The sequence below is a fragment of the Rhinatrema bivittatum genome, chromosome 3, assembly GCF_901001135.1.
Source record: "Rhinatrema bivittatum chromosome 3, aRhiBiv1.1, whole genome shotgun sequence".
Lineage (NCBI taxonomy): Eukaryota > Metazoa > Chordata > Amphibia > Gymnophiona > Rhinatrematidae > Rhinatrema > Rhinatrema bivittatum.
This window is the reverse complement of record NC_042617.1, coordinates 453790584-453811023: the sequence shown is the minus strand read 5'-3', so window position 1 is coordinate 453811023 and position 20440 is coordinate 453790584. Positions and strand designations below refer to the sequence as shown.

General features: G+C 42.9%; 1 protein-coding gene across 1 annotated transcript in view; it reads right to left on the bottom strand.

Moving 5' to 3' along the window:
• Window positions 1-20440, bottom strand: part of LPIN1 (lipin 1) — a 319784-nt gene that overhangs the window by 17441 nt on the left and 281903 nt on the right. The window contains 2 exon segments of the mRNA XM_029596877.1: window positions 2319-2433; window positions 8109-8261. Coding sequence (XP_029452737.1) covers window positions 2319-2433; window positions 8109-8261 — 268 coding nt within the window.

Here is a 20440-nt window from a genome sequence, read left to right as displayed (position 1 = left end):
ATGAAGATATTACACAATATAAAATTGATGAGTAGAGGCACAAGGAGTTAACTCTGAAATATTTTCTTTCCAAAGTTGTCAAGTAGTTTGGGATTTTTCCCTGGAGGTGAATCTGAATAAATCCTGGTTTTCTTTGTCTTCTTTAGGGCAGATTCAATAACAATGAAATTAGATAACTGGACTAATAAAAATCATGCTGATTTATATACTCCTTATTTGAGATCCACTAAAGAATACAAGAGAGAGTTTCCCATATTCTCATCTGTAGTTGAGGCAAAACATTGTGAACTGGAAGAGCCGCTGTTTCTGATGGAATAACCAGTATCTGATGGAGACTAAAAATTTCTCTCCTAAGGTCATTGTCCTTATGTACATCAAATCTTTCTATAAATTTTGAGTAAGTGAGATCTTCAGGTGAAGAGGTATGTTCCAAAAGGGCCAGAAGCGAGTCAGAAGATATTTCTGTTGAAACTTCTTTACAATGCAAGGTTGTGGGGACATTAATCCAGGATCTCAATGATGAAGAGGGTGAATCAGGAGGTTCCAACTGTTGTCTCTGAGAGGAATAGCCCTGTTCTGCAAACTCTGAACAGGTTGACTCCACTGCAATTGAGTAACATGATGAAGAACCTCTGAGCACGGATTCTGATGTGTTCACCTTAATCGTGGAAACAGGGACTCTGACTTGTGGGATTGCCATAGTAATACTGGAGAAGTGAGGCTGGTAGGTATCTTCATTCTTCTTATCCAAAGAGGAAAAGACAATTTTCACCAGATCCGCTATTTGGTTGAGAGACTTTGTGTCCGCTGACCTGGTGTGAGTGGTGGAATATCTTCCTTGGAAACAAGGATGGACTCCTTTTCCTGAATAGGAGGCCTGCTGAAGGTAAGTGGCACCAGGAAACATATTGGGTCTGGTGTTTCCAACCATAAACCCTCTGCCATAAGCCTTGAAGGAGTGAGGGCTCTGATAATATGAGATGGCAGGGGTAGCATATCACCCTCTGCACCTGATCTTGGCTGGCTGGTATAAAGTTTTGTTGGTAATTCTGTATAATGCCCACAATCCAGGTCTCAATGTGTCGAATGATGCAGTGAAGGAATCGATGCTGTTAGTTTCAGCAGCATAGGAGGCTTCTGCTTTGAAGATGCCAGGTGTTTGGAAGTCTTTGCAGAAGTGTGCTTCAACTGCGTCGAGCAGCCTTGCTTCAAATGTGAAGTCTGTGTCAAGCGGAAATGTGTTGAGGACACATGCATCAACTGCATCGGAATTGCTTGCATTGAAGACAAAGCGGCATGATAAGCTTGTGTGTCATGCATCTTCGGGGCTAATAGTGTGATGAAGTGCCATGTCGACTGCACCAATGCACTGTGTTTGGAAGCCTTGTACTTTTTCAGTGTAGGTTGCTCCAAAGGTCCCATAGAGTGATGATTTTTATTCTAAGCAGGACAGTCAGCACTACTTGACCCTGAGGCTTTAACCTGTTTGCTTGAAGAGAGAATTTTTTTAGGCGTTCCAGCTCAACTCACATCCCAGTGACGCAGACGATGCTGGGAGTAACTCCTAAGAGATTTATGAAATTCCTCCATTTCATAGGCCCTGGAACCTTGAGTGCACAGGGACATTCTTCCACAAGCATAGCAATTTACTTGGTCGTTAGCCAGATCCAGGCATCAGTAGCACAATTTGTGAGGGACATTACCTTACCACAGTTTTTAAACCCACTCACACTGGGTGTCTTCTTGCTGGACATTTTGAGGAAGCATGTTTCCTTTTGTTTTTTGTTTTGTAGCACTGAAAAGTGCTGTTGTGGATTCTGCAGAAGAGGAAAGGCAACTGAAAAAAAAAGTGAAGAAATTTAGAAAAACTGAAGAGTTCTAAAAAAAAAAAAAGCGATAGGGAGAGTGAGTACACATCTGTCCTGTTCTCAGACAAAAACTGACTGAGGAGGTTCACAAGGCAACACCGGTGCAGGAACTCCTGCAGATGCTCAGTAGAGCTAAAAACTTTACTAATTAGGAGAGAGACAAGCCCATTTGGTGCCGCCAGATGATCTCACCCACTTGTTATGGCTAATTCAGACTGCTTTTTGACAGAAAATCCAACTTTATACATGACTAGAGTATAAAACATTCCAGGCTGAAACTTTCTATATCTGCTCACTTAATGAACTCCTTCTATAAATGTGTCTGCCTTGTCTCTTCTCTGTTGTATATCTCTGTTCGCTGAAGAGAACTGATAATGATCCTGAACCTTTTAAAATAACACCTGCAGCAGCATGGTTTCTTATATAATGCAGGTCTCATCTAATACTTACTGTATGTCGGTTTCCAAAGGCAGCATAAAACGGTTCCAGGTTGGGATAAAACAAATTTTTTATGTCTGTTAAACACTGAATTTTAAATTTTTCTGGCTTCTTTTCTATCACTTCCCTGAAAAAAAAAAGTATAGGTTAGTAATACATATTTTTGGATGCTGCTAATCATATCACGGGCCATTTTCAAATGTATTTACCCAAGTAAAATGGTCTGACTGTAAATCACCCTCCTTAAATGCAGCTAAAAGTACACACGAGTTCCATAGAACATTTACTTTTAAACATGGGAAAAGGCATTCACAGTGGACATGTTTAAGTCAAGGAAGGGAAATGGTGGGCGTACACGCAATTTCCAAAAGTACACTAGCTATTCTATCCTCCCTCTACTGTCTGCCACAAATAGCATGTGCAAAGTACACAAAAGAGTTCAGTGCGCATACTTTGCACTTACTCATTTTCAAAGAGAAACAATGTGGACTTTAGTATGTGCATTAAAACAGACTGTGTAGTTTGCAACAAAACGGGCTGTTTAGTAAAATAGGTCCCTTAAGGAGCAATTTTCAAAGATCAATGTTAATGCATGTCAATAATGAATAGTGCATTAAGAAGGTTTAAATGTGGATAACAACACATTTACAATCAGTCACACACTTGGGTGATTTCATCCAATGGTGTCGATATGGAGCATTTTCTAGATAGTTCTGGAAATGCAGGCATGTGTGGGATTTTCTGCACAGCCACAATTCTATAGGTCCTCCTTAGTTCTACAGAATAGTTGGAGAAACCAACTCCAAGGACAGGAGAATGGGAAAATGTGGCCTATTATCCTGCTGTACATGAAGAATACTTGTTACAGGTAAGCAATATTTGTTTTCTATGTTGACAAAAACGTAAGTGGAAATCCTTAGCTAAGGGTTGCTTTTGACAAAAAAAGGAAAAAGCAGCAGCAACGTGCCATCAATGGGCAAAGGTTAACATACTTTTGTGGGTGAAAACACTATTTTGTTTTTCTTAGTGTTTTTTATTTTTGTTTATAGAGGGCACCCCAAAATAAAGATAATGGGCCCTAAAAGGGATTGAGTTGGTTTTTACCTTTAAAGAAACCTCAAAGAACAGACTGATCAAACCTACTATTGTAGGAATCAGTATCTAAAGCAGTATTCTCCAGCCCTCTCCTGGAGACATGCCTATCCAATAAGGTTTGCAGGAAATTCATAAAGATTATGCATGATAGATTTGCATACATTGGAGACATAGGGTATGCAAATTATCTCATATATATTCATTCAGGCTATCCTGAAAACTCAACTAGATTTATATGCCTCAAGGAAATAGCTAGAAAACACTGATCTAAACAGTAATGAGATTTAAATGTATGGGAAAAAAGTTCACATCAGTCTTACAAATTTCCTCAACAAAAGTCAATCTCAGGCCTCAGACATGTCCTAACATATTCAGATCTGCCTGGGCATAAAAAAAAGGAGTGTAGCCATAGGTGGACCCAGGTGGGCTCAGGCCAATCCAAATCAGCACTGCCAGGAGCCAGACAAGAGGACACCCTGCTGCAAGGGAGTGAAGAGCATGTGTGTGTGTGAAAGCGCGTGCGGGAAAGGAGACCATGCGTGTGTGTGTATGTGAGAGCACGTGTGGGAGATGAGCGAGTACATGTGTGAGAGTGTGTGTGCATATGAGAGAGAGAGTATGTGAGAGTGGAGAGCATACATGTGTGTGTGGGGGGGGGGGGGGTAGAGCTTGAGTGTGTGTTCTCAAATCTTGTTTGCCACCTCTTGAGATCCAATGACAACTCATACCAGTCTAGGAACAGACTGAGCCTATCTGCCAGGATGTTCTCTTTCCCTGCCTCGTATGTTGTTCTTAAGGCAGTTCCAGGAGAGAAGTTTCACTTAAACACCTTGACAAATTCTCAACACAGGAAGAGAGATTCTTTTCATCCCAGTTTGACCAGAAACAGCATAACCACTTGATTGTGTCTGTTTGTATTAGAACAATTTTGTTGGCCACCCGATCAATGAAGGCCTTTAGGGTGTTTATTCAAGCCTAAAGTTACAGAAAATTGATGGTAATATCTGTTTTACTGGACAGATAATTGTAAAGCCCTTGTGCGTGAATTCCCCAGTCCAGTTTGAAGGCATCTGGTATCAGTATAATTGGTTGAAGGGGAATGGCAATTCTTTGGGCCAGATTGGTGTGGGAGAACCATTAACACAGAATGTGTCTGAGCTGACCCATGACACAGATGTGCTCCCTCAGTCCTTGAGTGGCTTGATTCCATGCTATGCTCGCTGCCCACGGCAGCCCCACGGTACGGCCCTCTCAGCTCTCTACACAAGCTTCAGGCTCCAGCTCCTCGTCGCTGGTGGTGGTGGGCCACCAGTCCTGACCTCGGACTTCTGCCAGCACCTCCGGCCCTGCTCCGCTTCCCGGGACCTCCAGCCAGGATGCCTCCGTCGGGCCTCTCCGCGGGGTTTGCGAAGAGATGCTGCTGGTGGCGCCACGCCCCTCCCTAGGCATGCTCGTACACCAGTGAAACCTTTAAAGGGCCCGCGGCGGGAACCTGGCCGCGGACCCAGATGCTGACATCAGTTCCCTCAGCGCTTAAATGCTCAGGCCTCGCACTGAAGCGTTGCCTTTGCAACAGGTCTCCTTGGTCTCCTGTTTCTGGCTTCCTTGTAATTGTTGCTCTCCGTGAGCCTTGCCTCGTGTTCCTGTTTTTCCAGGTTTCTGGTTCCTATTCCATGTTTGTCTCATCGGTGAGCTGATTGACTTCTGGTTCTGACCTTCGCTATGCCTGACCTTGCCTGCCTTCTCCGTGCCTCGACCACTGCTACATCAGACCATGCCTGCCTTCTCCGTGCCTCGACCATTGCTACGTCTGACCACGCCTGCCTTCTCTTTGCCTCGACCATTGCTACGTCTGACCACGCCTGCCTTCTCTGTGCCTCGACCATTGCTACTTCTGACCACGCCTGCCTTTCCATGCCTTGACCATTGCTACGTCTGACCACGCCTGCCATCTCCGTGCCCTGACAATTGCTACGAACGACTTTGCCTCAGACTTTGAGTCCAGAGTTCCAAATTGCTTGCTACACCTTTCAAGTACCGCCAGCTTCCATTCAAGCTTGACTGTGATGCCTCTGTCCCTATCTTCTGGACACGGACTATTAAGGCTTCAGCCTTCCTTTGCTCAGGCACCTTCAGTTCCTTCTTGTTCCTTGGTGCTTGAGTTCCTGTTCCACATCCCATCCGGGATAGGACCACGCCACCTGCTGGCTGCTATCTCTGGGCTGAACCATCTACTACATGTATTTAACCTTGAGGCCCGCCTAAGTCCTGCAGCCCCGGCACCCGAAGGCTCAACCCGAGGGGAACATGGCCTGGTATAGGTGAAGCTCCAGTGGCCTCCACCTTCAGCCCACTCTGCCTGCTGACAGTGGGGACCCGTAGGCCCTCACCTATGGGTTGCGTCAACCCCACCTCAGCACAAGGATCCACTTCCTACGCAACATTCCACTAGTATTTTAAGGTCCGTTGGAACTTTATGGAGCATGCTATGGAGGTAATGAACTGTTGTTATGACCCAATTCCTCAGCACGTGTGCATCTCTGAACATCTACTTTCACCCTTGGGCATTAATTCAGTGATCTTGGAGGGGAGGAAGGCTTTTGCCTGAATTGTGTCTAATATAGGCCATATAACCTTCATTCAGAGATGGGCTTAGATTGGATTTTGGAAATTAATGATTACTCTAAAAAATCCAATATCTGGCTGGTGCTGCACATTTATTCATTTGCCTCTACTTGAGATGTGTTCTTTACCAGCCATTCATCCAAATAGGGAAACACATGAAGCCCCAGTCTGCGAAGATATAACAAAGTCACACAAAGACCCCAATTTTTAATTTCAAATATACAGACTTTGACAAAATGGGGATGTACCTGGAGGAAGAACTAGAAGACTGGGAGAAAATGGGTGAGGAGAAACAGCAGTGGGCTAAATTAAAAGGAGCAATTACAAAAGTAAAAAAATCTATGTTAGAAAAGTAAACAAAAGTTTAAGGATAAAAAAACCAATTTGGTTCTCAAAAGGAGGTTGCTGCAAAAATAAAGGCAAAAATATCAGTATTCAGGAAGTATAAAGGATCTCAAAAAATACCTGGTGAAAATGAGGGAGACTAAGAAAGAAATCAGAAAAGCAAAAGGTCAGGTGGAAGAAAGGATTTCCCAAGAGACAGAGGTAACAAAACATATTTCAGATATATAAGAGAAAGAAGGAAAGCCCAAAGTGGTATTATGAAATTGAAAGGTAACGAGGAGTAATGTGCCGAGACAAACAAGGAAATGGCAGAAATATTAAACAAATACTTCTTCAGTTCTGTGTTCACTAAAGACCCTGGAGAAGGACTGTTGCTGGTTGACTAAAATTTAGAGCTGCCAAGAAAAAAAAATAAAATACAGAATGTTACCAGGTAGAGAAGAGCCAACAAGGGAAGCCGGATCATGAAAGTAGAGAAGTAATTCTCTCCCAGAGAAGAGTGGTAGAAATTACATAGCATTATTGTAAAAAAAAAAAATTAAAAAAAAAGATGAGATGAGCCCCTATAACTGCAGCTGGGCATAAAATCATATGCATACCTATAAAAAGACTTCTAGACCTTTCCAGAGTATCTAGTAAATGTTCCATATTGACATTTGTTGGATGGATTCATCCTGCATGTTTATGGAGAAAGGTTTGTTTACATGGGCATTCTTGCTTTAGCAAAATGACTCAATTTAAATGGCATTCTGGAAAATATTGAGAGGTTCAACACTAGTGATACCATCTTCCCATTGGGGCGGATTTTAAAAGCCCTGCTCGCGTAAATCCGCCCGGATTTATGCGAGCAGGGCCTTGCGCGCCGGCGCGCCTATTTTCCATAGGCGTGCCGGTGCGCACAGAGCCCCGAGACTCGCGTAAGTCCCGGGGTTTTTTGTCGGGGGCGTGTCGGGGGCAGGGCCGATCGACGCGGCGTTTTGGGGGCGGGACGCGGCGTTTCGGGGGCGGGCCCGGGGGCGTGGTTTCGGCCCGGGGCGGTCCGGGGGCGTGGCCACGCCCTCCGGAACCGCCACCGGGTTGCGTCTCGGCGCGCCAGCAGCCCGCTGCCGCGCGGGGATTTACTTCTCCCTCCGGGAGGCGTAAATCCCCGGACAAAGGTAGGGGGGGGGGTTTTAGATAGGGCCAGGGGGTGGGTTAGGTAGAGGAAGGGAGGGGAAGGTGAGGGGAGGGCGAAAGAGAGTTCCCTCCGAGGCCGCTCCGATTTCGGAGCGGCCTCGGAGGGAACGGAGGCAGGCTGCGCAGCTCGGCGCGCGCCGGCTGCCCAAAATCGGCAGCCTTGCGCGCGCCGATCCTGGATTTTAGCAGATATGCGCGGCTACGCGCGTATCTACTAAAATCCAGCGTACTTTTGTTTGCGCCTGGAGCGCGAACAAAAGTACGCGAACGCGCCGTTTTTAAAAATCTACCCCATTGTGCTTACTACATGCATGAAAGTTAAGGATATGCTTTTCAGCAGTTTCCTTATAAAGCAACAAGGTCATGGCTGACACCCAGGGATCATATTTAAGTAGTCCTCAGATATCACTGACAAGCTGCAGACAAATGACACATCTCACTTCATAAAAAATTCAATAATTTGGTTGGTCATCTAAGCTTTACAAAATGTTAGAAGCTAGTAAGTTAAATGTTTTTAATAGGAAAATATAGTCCAAGGAACAGTCCCAAAGTCAACAGTACCTGTGTAAAGCTGAGAACAAACTGCTTGGACTAAGTAACACTGGTCCTTGAGGTAGCACAGTTCCCCGTTCATTAACCCAGTGAAGATATCCTCTAGTCATGTCTGCCATTCCTATGGCACGTGCTGAGCAGTATAAAATTTTATAGCCGTTTCTAAAAAAAAAATATATATAATAATAAAGGAAAACATTACTAATATTATGAACCTTTTCAAGACATAAAATACTGCCATGGTTTATGCTATATTAATAGTTTCCTCCTCTTAAGCTCCTCTACACCTATATATATATATTAAAGGGCTAACTTTGAAAAGGATTTATGTGCATAAACTCCGTTTTTATGCATATACATTTATTTTTATTTAATTTATATAAAAATATTTCTTGACTGCCTTCCTTGCTCCAAAGTGGTGTATATACTCAAACAAAAATCTAAAACATAAAAAACAAACTAAATAAATAAATCAATACATCCAATTAATAAAACACACAACCAGCATGAAAACAAATATTAAAACATTAAGGGCCAGATTTTCAAAAGCATTTACACACTTGAAACTGGATTTTAAATGTGTAAATACACGTTACTTGTTAACTGGGCTTCTGGAAAGTGATACAATATATGCCATTGGATTATCAATAAGTTTTATCCACGTTAAGTGCACTTAACACCAATAAATGGCTTTTGAAAATTGCTATGATAATATGTTACATTTACATGAGTACCTCTTTTGAAAAGTCACGTGAAAATACTTAATCAAGTATTAAAGTAAGGCTAGAATTTAAAGAAGAATGGTGATGAATTCTTCTTTGGAAGAGCCAAGCCTTGACTTTCGTACAAAAGGTCAAGTATTTGGATTCCAGCCTGATCTCCAATCAGGGCCGGCGGAACCACTAGGCGAGCTAGGCCTGTGCCTAGGGCGCCGAGACTTAGGGGGCGCTGCGGCAGGCAGCAGAATTTTGAAAGGGCAAAAAGTGCCATTTCAAAATTCTGCCAGCCTTCGCTCGCCTAGATGGAGACCAAGCTTTGAGATTTAGGGGGCGCCGTGGCAGGCAGCCAGCTCCCGACTCGCCCTGCCGCCCCGCCAGTGTCACCCTCCCGACGCCCCCCTAGTGGTCCAGCGGAGGTCCCGGGAGCGATCTGCCGGTCCTGGGGCCTCCGCTGCCACTAAGCAAAATGGCGCCAGTGACCTTTAGCCCCTACCATGTGACAGGGGCTGAAGGCCACCGGCGCCATTTTGCTTAGTGGCAGCCGAGGCCCCGGGAGTGGCAGATTGCTCCTGGGCCCTTCGCTGGACCACCAGGGGGGGCGTCGGGAGGGTGGCACTGGGGGGGAGGCAGGGAGAGTCGGGGGCTGGCTGCCTGCCGCGGCGCCCCTTAAGTCTCGGCGGCTGGTCTCCGGCTGCACCGATCTTCCTTTCTTCGGCCACATGATCAGCTAGACCGGCTGCGCGGATCTTCTTTCTGTGTGTGTGTGTGTGTGGGTGTGTATGTGTATGTAATGTGTTGTATATGTAAGAAAGGAATGGAGCTTCTGTGTGTGTGTGTGTGTGTGTGTGTATGTGATGTGTATGTGAGAAAGGAATCTGCCAGTTTAAAAAAATTTAAAGTATTTAAAATGTTCATCTCAGCAAAATCACAAATTTAAGATACTGATGCCAGGTGGGTTGTTTTTTTTTAAGCATAATATAAGCATGAAGACTAGAATAGTTCCAATCTGAAACAGTTTTGCTTTTTTTTTTAAGCCTTTAGAAAATGTATATTTTTAAATGACTAAGACTGGAGTCTTCCCATTTAAAAGGGAAGCTGACTAAGGATGTCTTTCTGTTCCATATCTCCCACATGAATAATCATACGACTGATAGTTTGAAGAAACACACTTGCTTTATTGCCTGAAAGCATAAAACAAGAGAAGGTGTAGGTGGCTGTCCCTTGGGAGGACAGAACCTGAAGGAAGGGTGTCATTTCGCCTTCTGATAGGAATGTGGTTTTCTTATTTAATGGTTGGGAGCATCACTTTCACTTTTAGTAAAAGTGAAAAATGCTGTAAATCTGAAAGCAAGGTGCTTCTGTGAGTGTAATGTGTATGTGAGACAGGGAGAGTGCTTCTGTATGTGTGTGGTGTATATGTGAGTCAGGGAGGGTGCTTGTGTGTGTCAGTGTGTGTGTGCGAGAGAGATGGAGCATGTTTTTGGCTGGCTTGTGGCTGTGAGAGAGGGCATGTGTGTGATTGAGCCTGTTTGTAAGTGAGATAGAACGTGTGTGATTGAGAGCTTGTGAGTAAGTGAAATAGAGAGAGCATGTGTGTGATTGAAAGCCTGTGTGTTAGTAAGAGAGAGCGAGAGCATTGTGTGATTGAGAGAGACTGGCCAGAGAGGTGACTGGTATGTGTGTGTGTGTGTGTGAGAGAGAGAGAGAGAGAGAGAGACTGGTTGGGGAGATGAGTGATGTGTGAGAGACAGAAACTGGTCCTGAGGGTGTGACTTGTGTGTGTGTGTGTGAGAGAGAGAGAGAAGAGACTGGTTGTGGTCCCTAAGGAAGAGGACTGTGAGGACAGCTTCAGCAGCTATTGCTGGTATGGCTTGCAAGAGAAAGGAGTAGGAGAACTGCTGGAGAGGGTAAGTAAAGGTGGCTTGTTAAGTTCATTTTTCTTGATTGACTTCCATTTTAATTATTGGGTAGTATGTGATGTGTCTGCTGTTTGAAATATTTTATTGGTGTTTGGTAAAGCTTTCAAAATTTGCATTAATCTTTAATTATTGGATATTCTATTCATCAGCTGTTTTGAAATTATCTTATTTGTATGGTTTTATAATTATGATTAATGATTTATATATCTTTATATTATTGATTTGTTTCACAAGGAATGGTGAAATTTTTGTTTTTCCATTGTTACACTGTATAGAGTCTGGCGTGATGCATTTTACAGTTCAGTTTTTGTCTGCACATTTCTATTTATACTTTATGTGGCTTTATTCTGTATTTGATGAGAGGTCTGTCTCTGCTCTGTATGTGTGACCATGATGAGAGATTCTGCTTGCATATAGTGTCTGTATAGGGATCATTAGCAATCGGGTTTGTTTTGTTTCCTCAGTAGGTGGTGTATTGGTATTCTAGGACCCAGTGTAATATTTACCCTTGCTTTTTCAAAGGTAGGGTTATTGTTGTTTGAGTCCTTGGTGTTATTACTATTAGGTTACGATGGGATTGCAATATAGATTTTGAGTGTCTTTTTTGCGGGGTTTTGTGTTAGTTCACAATGTGCCTGGAAGTGGAAGGTGTTTGTGCTGCTGTTACTGTGAGGTGACACCAGAATTTGAAAATATCTTTTAGTATGATGAGCTGTAAGTGAAACATCCAAGCTCTATTGTTTAGGGGAATTTCAGTGGATGCACAGAGTTAGAGAACTGAAGATGCAGTATTTGTATTGACATTCTGTTCCTTCCTATATATTCCTGACTTCACTCTCATAGCCATATAGAATTAGTTGAATGAGGCTATCAAATAATTTTATAGTGTGAAACTGGCCAGCTTTTTAAAATTACCCAGAAGAGCCTTTGGACTTTTTATTAACATTTTTTTAATAACCAATTTGAAAGCACGATCCATGCTATAGAGGTGGGTGTGATGAAGAAATGTCATTTTGGCTCCCCCCAAAAAAAAATTCTTCTGTCTGATTTTCTGTGACCTTAAGCAATAGTACAAGAAAGATTAAGGGGGCAATGCTGGAGAGGCACACAAATGCATTGGCCCCTGGGTGCCGGAGACCCTTGGTGCGCCACTGGGTGTGAGTCATATGGGGCCGCAAGCGGTGGCAAAGAGGAGTGGAGATTTGGCGGGCCGTGAGCAGTGCCCAACCTGCTTGTGACCGGAAAACCACACAGTCAACGGGCGTGGTCGAGAATGAGGTAGGAATCGGGGCCGAGACCGGGGAATGGCGGCGCAACAGGGGGGCGCAAGGGAGAAGGCTCGCCTAGGGCGCCAAATCCCCTTGCACCGGCCCTTTCTCCAATGGTAGTTTATGCCAGAGGTTAGGATCTATATTAAAAAAACTCTAGACAATAGCCTTACTTTCCTCAGAACCTTAAAAGTAGGGCCCACGAAAAGGGCCTTTTCCCTGGTGTGCAATTCACAATGTGGAATACAGTATAGCGAACCAATATGTCTTTCAAATAAATTGGATCTTTTCTCCTTAATAACCTGATTACCATGGTTAAATTGAACACGTGCTTTTATAGGAAGCCAATGCAGCAGACATAACAGTGGGAGAGAAGATGATCTGGGTTGTTGCAACATGGTCTTTACAGCAGCTTGCTGGATCACCTGAAGCCTGTGCATTAACTTCTCAGGAAAGCTAATGTGCAGGCTATAAAAGTAATCCAGTCAAGACACAACTAAAGCATGGAGAGAGTCCAAAAGGTGACCAGATCAGCCTAATCCCAGATAGGAGGGGTGTGGAGCCATTATAAGCTGCTGTTGACCAGTCTCAGTCAACCCAAAACTGGTTTTGTAAGGTATGGATTCAGATGGGAGGAGCTGACTGCCAAATTGGTTATTTTTATTTATTTATTTTTTAAGATAACTGGATGATACTGAGGTAGCTGTTTTATGCTTTGGTTTTTTTTAAAGTGGTGATTGAGACCAATGGTGCCTTGAACAAAATGTCCCCCCCAGTTTGACAGGCTGGGGGTGCTTCTCTAAAGAAAAAAAAAAAGTAAGGTAGCCTATCAGGCCCCTATGACTTGGGCAAGGTTTCGTGAATAAATTCCTCTTCAATCTGGTCTGAGTAACAACCCTTGTGGGTTGATAACAGACCTAAAATGTATTTTGAGTAATACTTGGTCTATACAAAATAAAGGCCTAATTTACTAAGGCTTTTCTCCCATTTTATGACTATGGGAAAAATGCTTAGTATATGAGGACCTAAGATTGTTATTTTACATGATTTTATTTTGGAAAAGAAGTTGGATTTTTTTTTTAAATTATTATTGAGATGTGGTGGCTGGAAGAAAGTAAGGGGATTTTAAATCAGGTGTATTCCTTGGACTATCAGGCTTTCGCCTGTGTCCATGGGTAATAAGAGAAGTAGAACTACAATTGACACCAAGGATATTATTTGTGTATCACAGTTAATATCAGATAAACTCATTTTAGAAGAAAGTTTATTACATTTAACCAGTTGAATAACAAATGGCTTGCTCTTTATTTGTTCCCAGGTATAAGAACACTATTATATACCTTACATGATTATACTGATATGGTATCATTGCACTACTGTTATTTGATTATGATGGGTGATTTTACTTTGTTACTCTCACGCTCAGCTTGCTGAGATTGTATGAAATGATGAGTTGGGATGCTTTCCTGTGAGGTTGAGTACGGCATTTATAATATTCCTGTGCTCTCTTGCAGTCCAATGTGTAAAGTGTTTTTTCTCTCTCATGTTAATGAGGTTGGGGAAAGAAGTAGGGCGTATGATTGACTGGTTTAAAAATACCACAGAAACAACTTTCGGTAGGAATTTTGTATGCATTTTTAGCACTTCTTTGTATTAAAAAGTTGCAAGTAAGGGGAATATTGAACTTGGGCTTGCAGTTCACCGACACACCATGTGGAAGTAATAGCTACCATGAATACAACTTTCCATATCGGGTATTTCAGATGAGCCATATATAGCAGTTCAAAGGGGGTTATGTAAGAGTGGTTAGTACTATGTTAATATCTAAAGGAGCCAGCAGTTTCTTCACATAAGGATGCATATGGAGCAATCCCTTCATGAATCTGGATATGAGACGATGCAGAGAGATTGGTTTGTCATTTGCCATTGCTGTAATAGCACTCAGATGTACATAGATTGAGGCTACTGCAAGACCAGATTGTGCTAGGGTATAAAGATAGGACAACAAAAGTCTAAAGCCACAATTGAATTAGTCTATATGATAAGAATGACACCAAGAGGAGTAACATTTCCGTTTGAAGGAATATTGTGTCTTGTAGATCATTTTCTATGCCATCAGGTGTAGGAAGAGTATCATGGGGTGCAAGAGTTTGCCTCCTTCTTGGGAAAGATAGGGGTCGCCCTCTAGAGGAATCAGCACCTTTCAGGATAGTTGAACAAGATACACATACCATGGTTATCTCGGCCATGCTGGTGCGACAAGAATCACCATGGCTCTCTCCCTCATTAGCTTTTGCATTGTCTGAGATAAAAGTGATATTGGAGGAAAAAAAGTACACGAGGTCTGTGTTCCAAGGTATGAGAAATGCATCTTGTGCTTCTCACAGAGGACTTAGTTGGTCGGAGAAGAAGTGGTTTAGTTTTCGATTGCGGTCCATCACAAATAGGTCAATCCACGATCGACCCCATGTCTGGAAGAAGTGGTTGGCCACATCCTGGTGCAATGACTATTTGGGTGGGCTGAAAATTCTGCTGAGCCTGTCCGCTACTGTTTTGTAGATACCTTGTAGGTAAGAAACTTGAAGAGTCACATGGTTGTGGATTACCCATTGCTATACACGTAAAGCTTCATGGCAGAGAGTCCATGATCCCATTCTTCCTTGCTTGTTGATGTAGAACATGACTACTTGATTGTATGTTTGAATCATTATACTTTTCCCTTTGAGAATATGACAAAAAGCCTGTAACATATAGTGTATCACTCTGAACTCCAGTAGATTGATTTGATAATGGCTTGTCTTGTCCAAAGATCCTGTGTCTTGGAAAAGTCTTGTGTGTGCACCTCAACCCTGCGTGGAGGCATCAGTAGTGAGGACTATCTGGTGCCGCGTTGAATAGAGGAGAGCACACTCCTGCATTCTGGGTGAATGGAGTGACCAATATATTTCCCTTTTCATTTGAAAGGTGATGGAGATTTTTGATAATGGTTGCAGAAGCTGGTTCCAATGTGATCTGAGACCCTACTGGAGGTGTCTCCTATGCATATGGTTTAGAGGAACCACATGAATGGCTGCAATAAGTGGCCCAGAAGAACTAGTACTTGTCGGGCTGTAGAAATGTGAGTTTTTAAAGAGATTTTAAAGAGATTTTGAGCCCATTCTTGAGAAACAAGGCTTGTTATTGTATCTATAATCACTCTAATAAACTGAAGCCTCTGACTGGGCTTCATTACATTCAGTATAAATCTCAAGAACTGTAGTGTCTGGAAAGAAAGAACATGGGAAAGAAGAATGTCCATGGTAGTGGCTACAAGTAACCAATTGTCCAGGTAGGAAAATATTCGGAAGCCCTGACGATACAGATGAGCTACCACTATTGCAATGCATTTCATGAAGACTGGCGGAGCTGAAGAGAGTCCAAACAGAAGGACTTTGTACTGATAGTGGTTAGCTCCCACCTTAAAGCATAGATAACTCCAGTGTAAAGGGTAAATGAGAATATGAACATATGTATCTTTTAGGTCTAAGAAGCACAGCCAATCATTTTGTTGTAAGAAAGAGAGGATGATTGCCAGAGGTATCTTCTTGAACTTTTCTCTGTGGAGATGGTAGTTGAAATTTCAAAGGGCCAAGATTGGTCTAACCCTCGTTTCCTTTGGAATCAAAAAGTATGGGGAATAGAATCCCTGATTTTGTAGGACAGGGGCTATTTCCTGAATCACATTCTGCGAGAAGAGCTGGGTCACCTCTTGTTGTAATTGTGGCAATTGAGAGGGACCAGGAGGAGGGACTGCTCTATGAGGGGAAACTGGGTGAGTCTTCGAAGTGCAAATGGTAGCCCATTTAAATTATTTGCAATAACCAGCGGTCTTGGGTTATCTGTTTCCATTATGGAAAGAATTGTTGGACTCTTGCTTCTACCTGAGTCATGGAGCAAATTTCAAGTTATATTAAAAACTTTGACCCAGTTTGCTTGGCTGCTGTTGTGTTTTCTGCTGTCTGTGTTCTCTAGGGTGCCTTCTAGTTGATGCTACTTGAGTTGGTTGTTTATATGGTTAAAGGGAAGGGAAAACAGTCTTGTTGGTACGGGCTATAAGATCTTAGATAATAAGGCCTTTTGTAGGATACAGAAGGCCTTCTGGGTGTTGAGGTGGATAAAGACTGCACCGCAGTGTTTTGCTCCTTTATTTGGGTGACTTTTTCAATGTTTCACCAAACAAGTTATCTCTCAAACAGGGAAGGTTGGCCAGTTTTTCAAGCACATCTTTTATCGAGCTCACTCTGAGCCAAGCCATACATCTAGCCCCAGGGAAAGCGGCTGAAGTTCTTGCCGTTGTTTCAAAAGATTTGTATACTGTTCTGAGCAGATGACAATCTGCCTCTTCTAGATCGTAGAGTGGGGTGGAGACTATTGTTTTCCCAAATCTGATCTTATACAGGGTTTTAGCTTTTGTATACATTCTTAATGTAAGGAACGATATAGAATTAGTGCTGGGAGATTCTCACAGTTAGCATGGTACCTTGAAAGACCTTTTTTTCAAAATTGTCCAAGAGTCTTGGTCTTTGCCTGGTGGAGTCTTGTTTTCTTCGCCTTCTTCATAGTACTTTCTACCACAACCACATTGTGAGGCAGCTGAACTATGCTGTATCCAGATGACTTCTTGATTCTGAACTTTAGGTCCATCTTATGGGTTACTGTAGAAATGGAGAAGGGAGACTCCCACATCTTCATCAGTAAAGAATCTAATACTTCAAGAGTCAGTGCAGATGGTTCTACTGGACTTTCTAATATTTTTAGAAGGCCCATAATTTCCACTCTAGGGTCTTTTTTTTTTTTAACTTGAATGTTGGGAACTGCACTCACATTCTCCACAAACTTGGAGTATGTCAAGTCTTCAGGCGAAGAGGTATTATCTGGTGGCCCCAGCGATGGGTTGGATGGGATGCCTGTGGAGCCACCGGGGGACTTCCCTGGTGTGTTGGCTAGATCAAGAAGACTGATGAGACTGTAGTGGACTCAATCCTACAGGAGGCCACGGATGAGCAGTTGGAATGTCACTAAAATCAATTTCCTGTGGTCCAATGAGTAGGTGGCTGTGAGTAGAAGAGCACTCAGTCTAATTCTTTCTGGTGAGGTGGGAAGAATCAGATATGCAGGCAAGAAAGTGGGTTCATCCAGCTCCAGAATGAAAGATGTTAAGAAGTTTTTAACAATATCTGGGATTTGGTCTATGGCCTGTTGAGATCGTTGAGCTGGTGTATGAGGTGGAGTGTCTTCTGTTATTGGAGGTAGATTAGAAGAAAGCTGCATAAAAACAGCTGAAATCTGGGGTTTGTAGCCAAAGTCCTCGAGATATATGTTGTGCCACAGGACGTAAGGTAGTAATAGAGAGTGGTAGTCTAAACTGTACTTCTGCTAATGAAGCACTGTGAGTGCTATATAGTTGCCTTGATAGTGCTGCTTTTAACACTTCTTGGCCATATCATTCCCTTGGATGAACTGTCTGTAGTGGAAGATGTTGCTCCTTTTCTCTTGCTCTTCTAGAAGAACTAGTGTGCATGGATGTTGGTCCTTTGAGGAAATTAAAGATTTTGCGATGACCTACAGTAATGATTGTACTGATGGGCCTGCCATAGATGTCTCATCTACAAAACCATTGGAAGATGTACCAAGTGTCAAGTTAGGATGCATGGTTTGCATCAGTGCAGGCTTCTTTGGATGGGTTGATGACTTACGCACCAAGCGTGTCGATGCAGATTGTGTCAGGTGCATCAATGATGTTTGCATCGACGCATGCATTGAGGTTCCATGCATTGGACGTGTTGATGCAAGGATTGTTGGATGCATTGATGGCACTTGTGTCAATGGTGCGTTGATGCATCATGGCCTTTTGCTTCCAGGTGGTGCTATTTGGTTGCACTGGATGGTGTGTGTTTTATCGGGGCAAGTGTGTCGATGCAATTCACAATCATTGATGCTTCTGCGTCCTTTTCCCAATGCTGCAGAGTGCTTTTGTTTTATTACAGGGTACTGCCTCTTTTTGCACCGAGTGCATAGATGGATCTCGATGTTTTGATTTGGATGATACTTTTTGGAGTCCGACAACAGAGGTCACTGCGGACTACCAGTTTTATGATTCAATGCACTATGGGTCTCCATACTTGAGGATCCTGGTCCCAAGTCAAAGCTTAGGGATGACAAGAAGAGGTGGCTCTGCGACCGAAGCCTGCTTTTCATCTTAGTTTCAAGGAAGCTATCTTCATTGTTCTCATTCTCTGGGAACGAGAAGACATTTGGCCACAAGCTGCACAGTTTGGCTGGTCATGATCTGGACCAAGGCAGCAGTTGGAGAAGTGGTGGCCATCTGTTTTAGACATGAGGCACCTACAAGGGCAGGCCTTGAAACTGCTGGTCAATTTTCTCAACATGATTTTTTTTTCTTAGTGCTGGAAAGTACCATTTGGAGCTCACTACAAGTAGCAAGGAAAGAAAAATTACCTTCTCCTCTTTGTTTTTTGTACAGAGGAGACAGTCACGGAGAGACTATTCAGCCATCCATGCAATAGTGCAGACAAAACCAGACAGAGGTGATTCTAGAAGCAACACCTGCGTGGGATTTCCTGCACATACTCAGTAGAGCTCAAAGCTCCTCTAGCTTGGAGAGACATTTCCATCCAGTGCCATCTGATGACATCACCCACAGGTCAAGTCTAATTCAGCCCTGGTTATTGACAGAAAAAATTAGCTAATCAATACTATTCTGGCACTGTAAGGGCAATGGATACATTTTACTTCTAAAATTGAAGCAGCAAGCCATGAATATAAAGCATCATTTAGTACTGCTAATAAATTGGTAGGAAAGGGACCAATATCTAATTTGGCTACCTCAGTGCTTCCAGGCTATGAATGCTTTACGCATTTCTATGCTGATAAACTAACTTTTCTAACAGAAGGACTAGAGAATCAGAGTATTATTTATTCATTTATTTAAAAGGCATTTATTGTCCGCCCTTCCTATGTTCAGAGTGGGGTACAAAATGAACAAATACAGACAATAGAGAAGGGGGGAAAGGCAATGCAAAATCTTAGGGGGAGAGGAAGGACATCAGCAGGGTATGAGATCAGAAGTACTGAGGTGTCATAGGAGAGGGAAGGGGACAAGCTGTGGGTAGTCTAATGTCATCTTGGTTCAGGAATGCTCTCGAGTCAAGAATGGGGAAGTCAGGAAAGGAATTAGCCTGTTGACATTAGTTTTATTCCATTATTATGACAGCTACAGTAGTGGGGGGATCAGAGCTTATTTTTATTTATAAGATCTATGCCCATCAGGCTTATTAAAAAAGAGTACTGGTGCCTATTAGAGACTGCATGAGGAAAATAGTGAATACATCTTTAGAGGGCTTGCTCCCGCTTGCTTGAAATATACCATTTTGACTCCAATACTCAAGAAATCAAATTTGAGTAGTACAGAAAGTGTAATTTATTGGCCAGTGGTAAATATTCCTTTCTTGGCAAAATGTGGTGACTGCCTAGATCATTGCATTTCTAGAGAAAAATGATAGTGTGGTTCTGTTCCAGGCTGGTTTTAGAAAACAGCATCATAGTGAAAGGATGATAGTTTGCAATCATTGGGCAAGGAAAAACAAGCCCTCCTTTTGTTACAGGATTTGACTGCTGCTTTGGGCTTTGTCGATCATGAGATTATTCTTAGCCGTTGTTATTCAATGGGGATCAGAGTAATAGCATTAAAATGGTTATATTCATTCTTGAAAGACTGGAGAATAGCATTCTGCAGTAATAGCCTTTTGAAATTTTCCCAGGGAGTTGCATGCACAAAAATGTGCATAAGTCATTTTGTGTATATTTTTACACACCCTCCAAAGAACATTCCAGGAAAGGACAGGTGTGGAGTTGGTGTAGGGACACAACTTATGGGCCTAGTTTCGGTTTTCAAAAGCATGTGCATAAATATACATGCACAAAATTATAGCTGCTCCCGAACAAGTGTAACTGTCCACAGGCATAGGGTGACTCCTTACATTGGTACTGCTGCTATACAGCTTAAAAAAAAAAATGTATGCTAATTTTTTTAATGAGGTGGATAATGAGCTTTTTCTGCATGGCCATGTAGTTGTGACAAAGTTAAAGACATGGGAATATGTCAGAAGCTAATCTCTCCAGCAATCCTGCCCACCCACTCACCCAACATTAGGTCATCCAGACCCTGATTACCTCCCTACAACATAACTAGGCCACTCGGACACCAATTCACTTATCCCTCCCGAATCTCAACAAGTTTGCCTGGAATTTCTGGAAGCCCACCTAATACACCCCTCCCTCCTCACCCTTGCAACCCTCTAGAGATCAGATATGCTTACTTCCTGATCTCTCATCTAACATTGTCAAAGGGACTAGCTCAACACCATCTGACATTT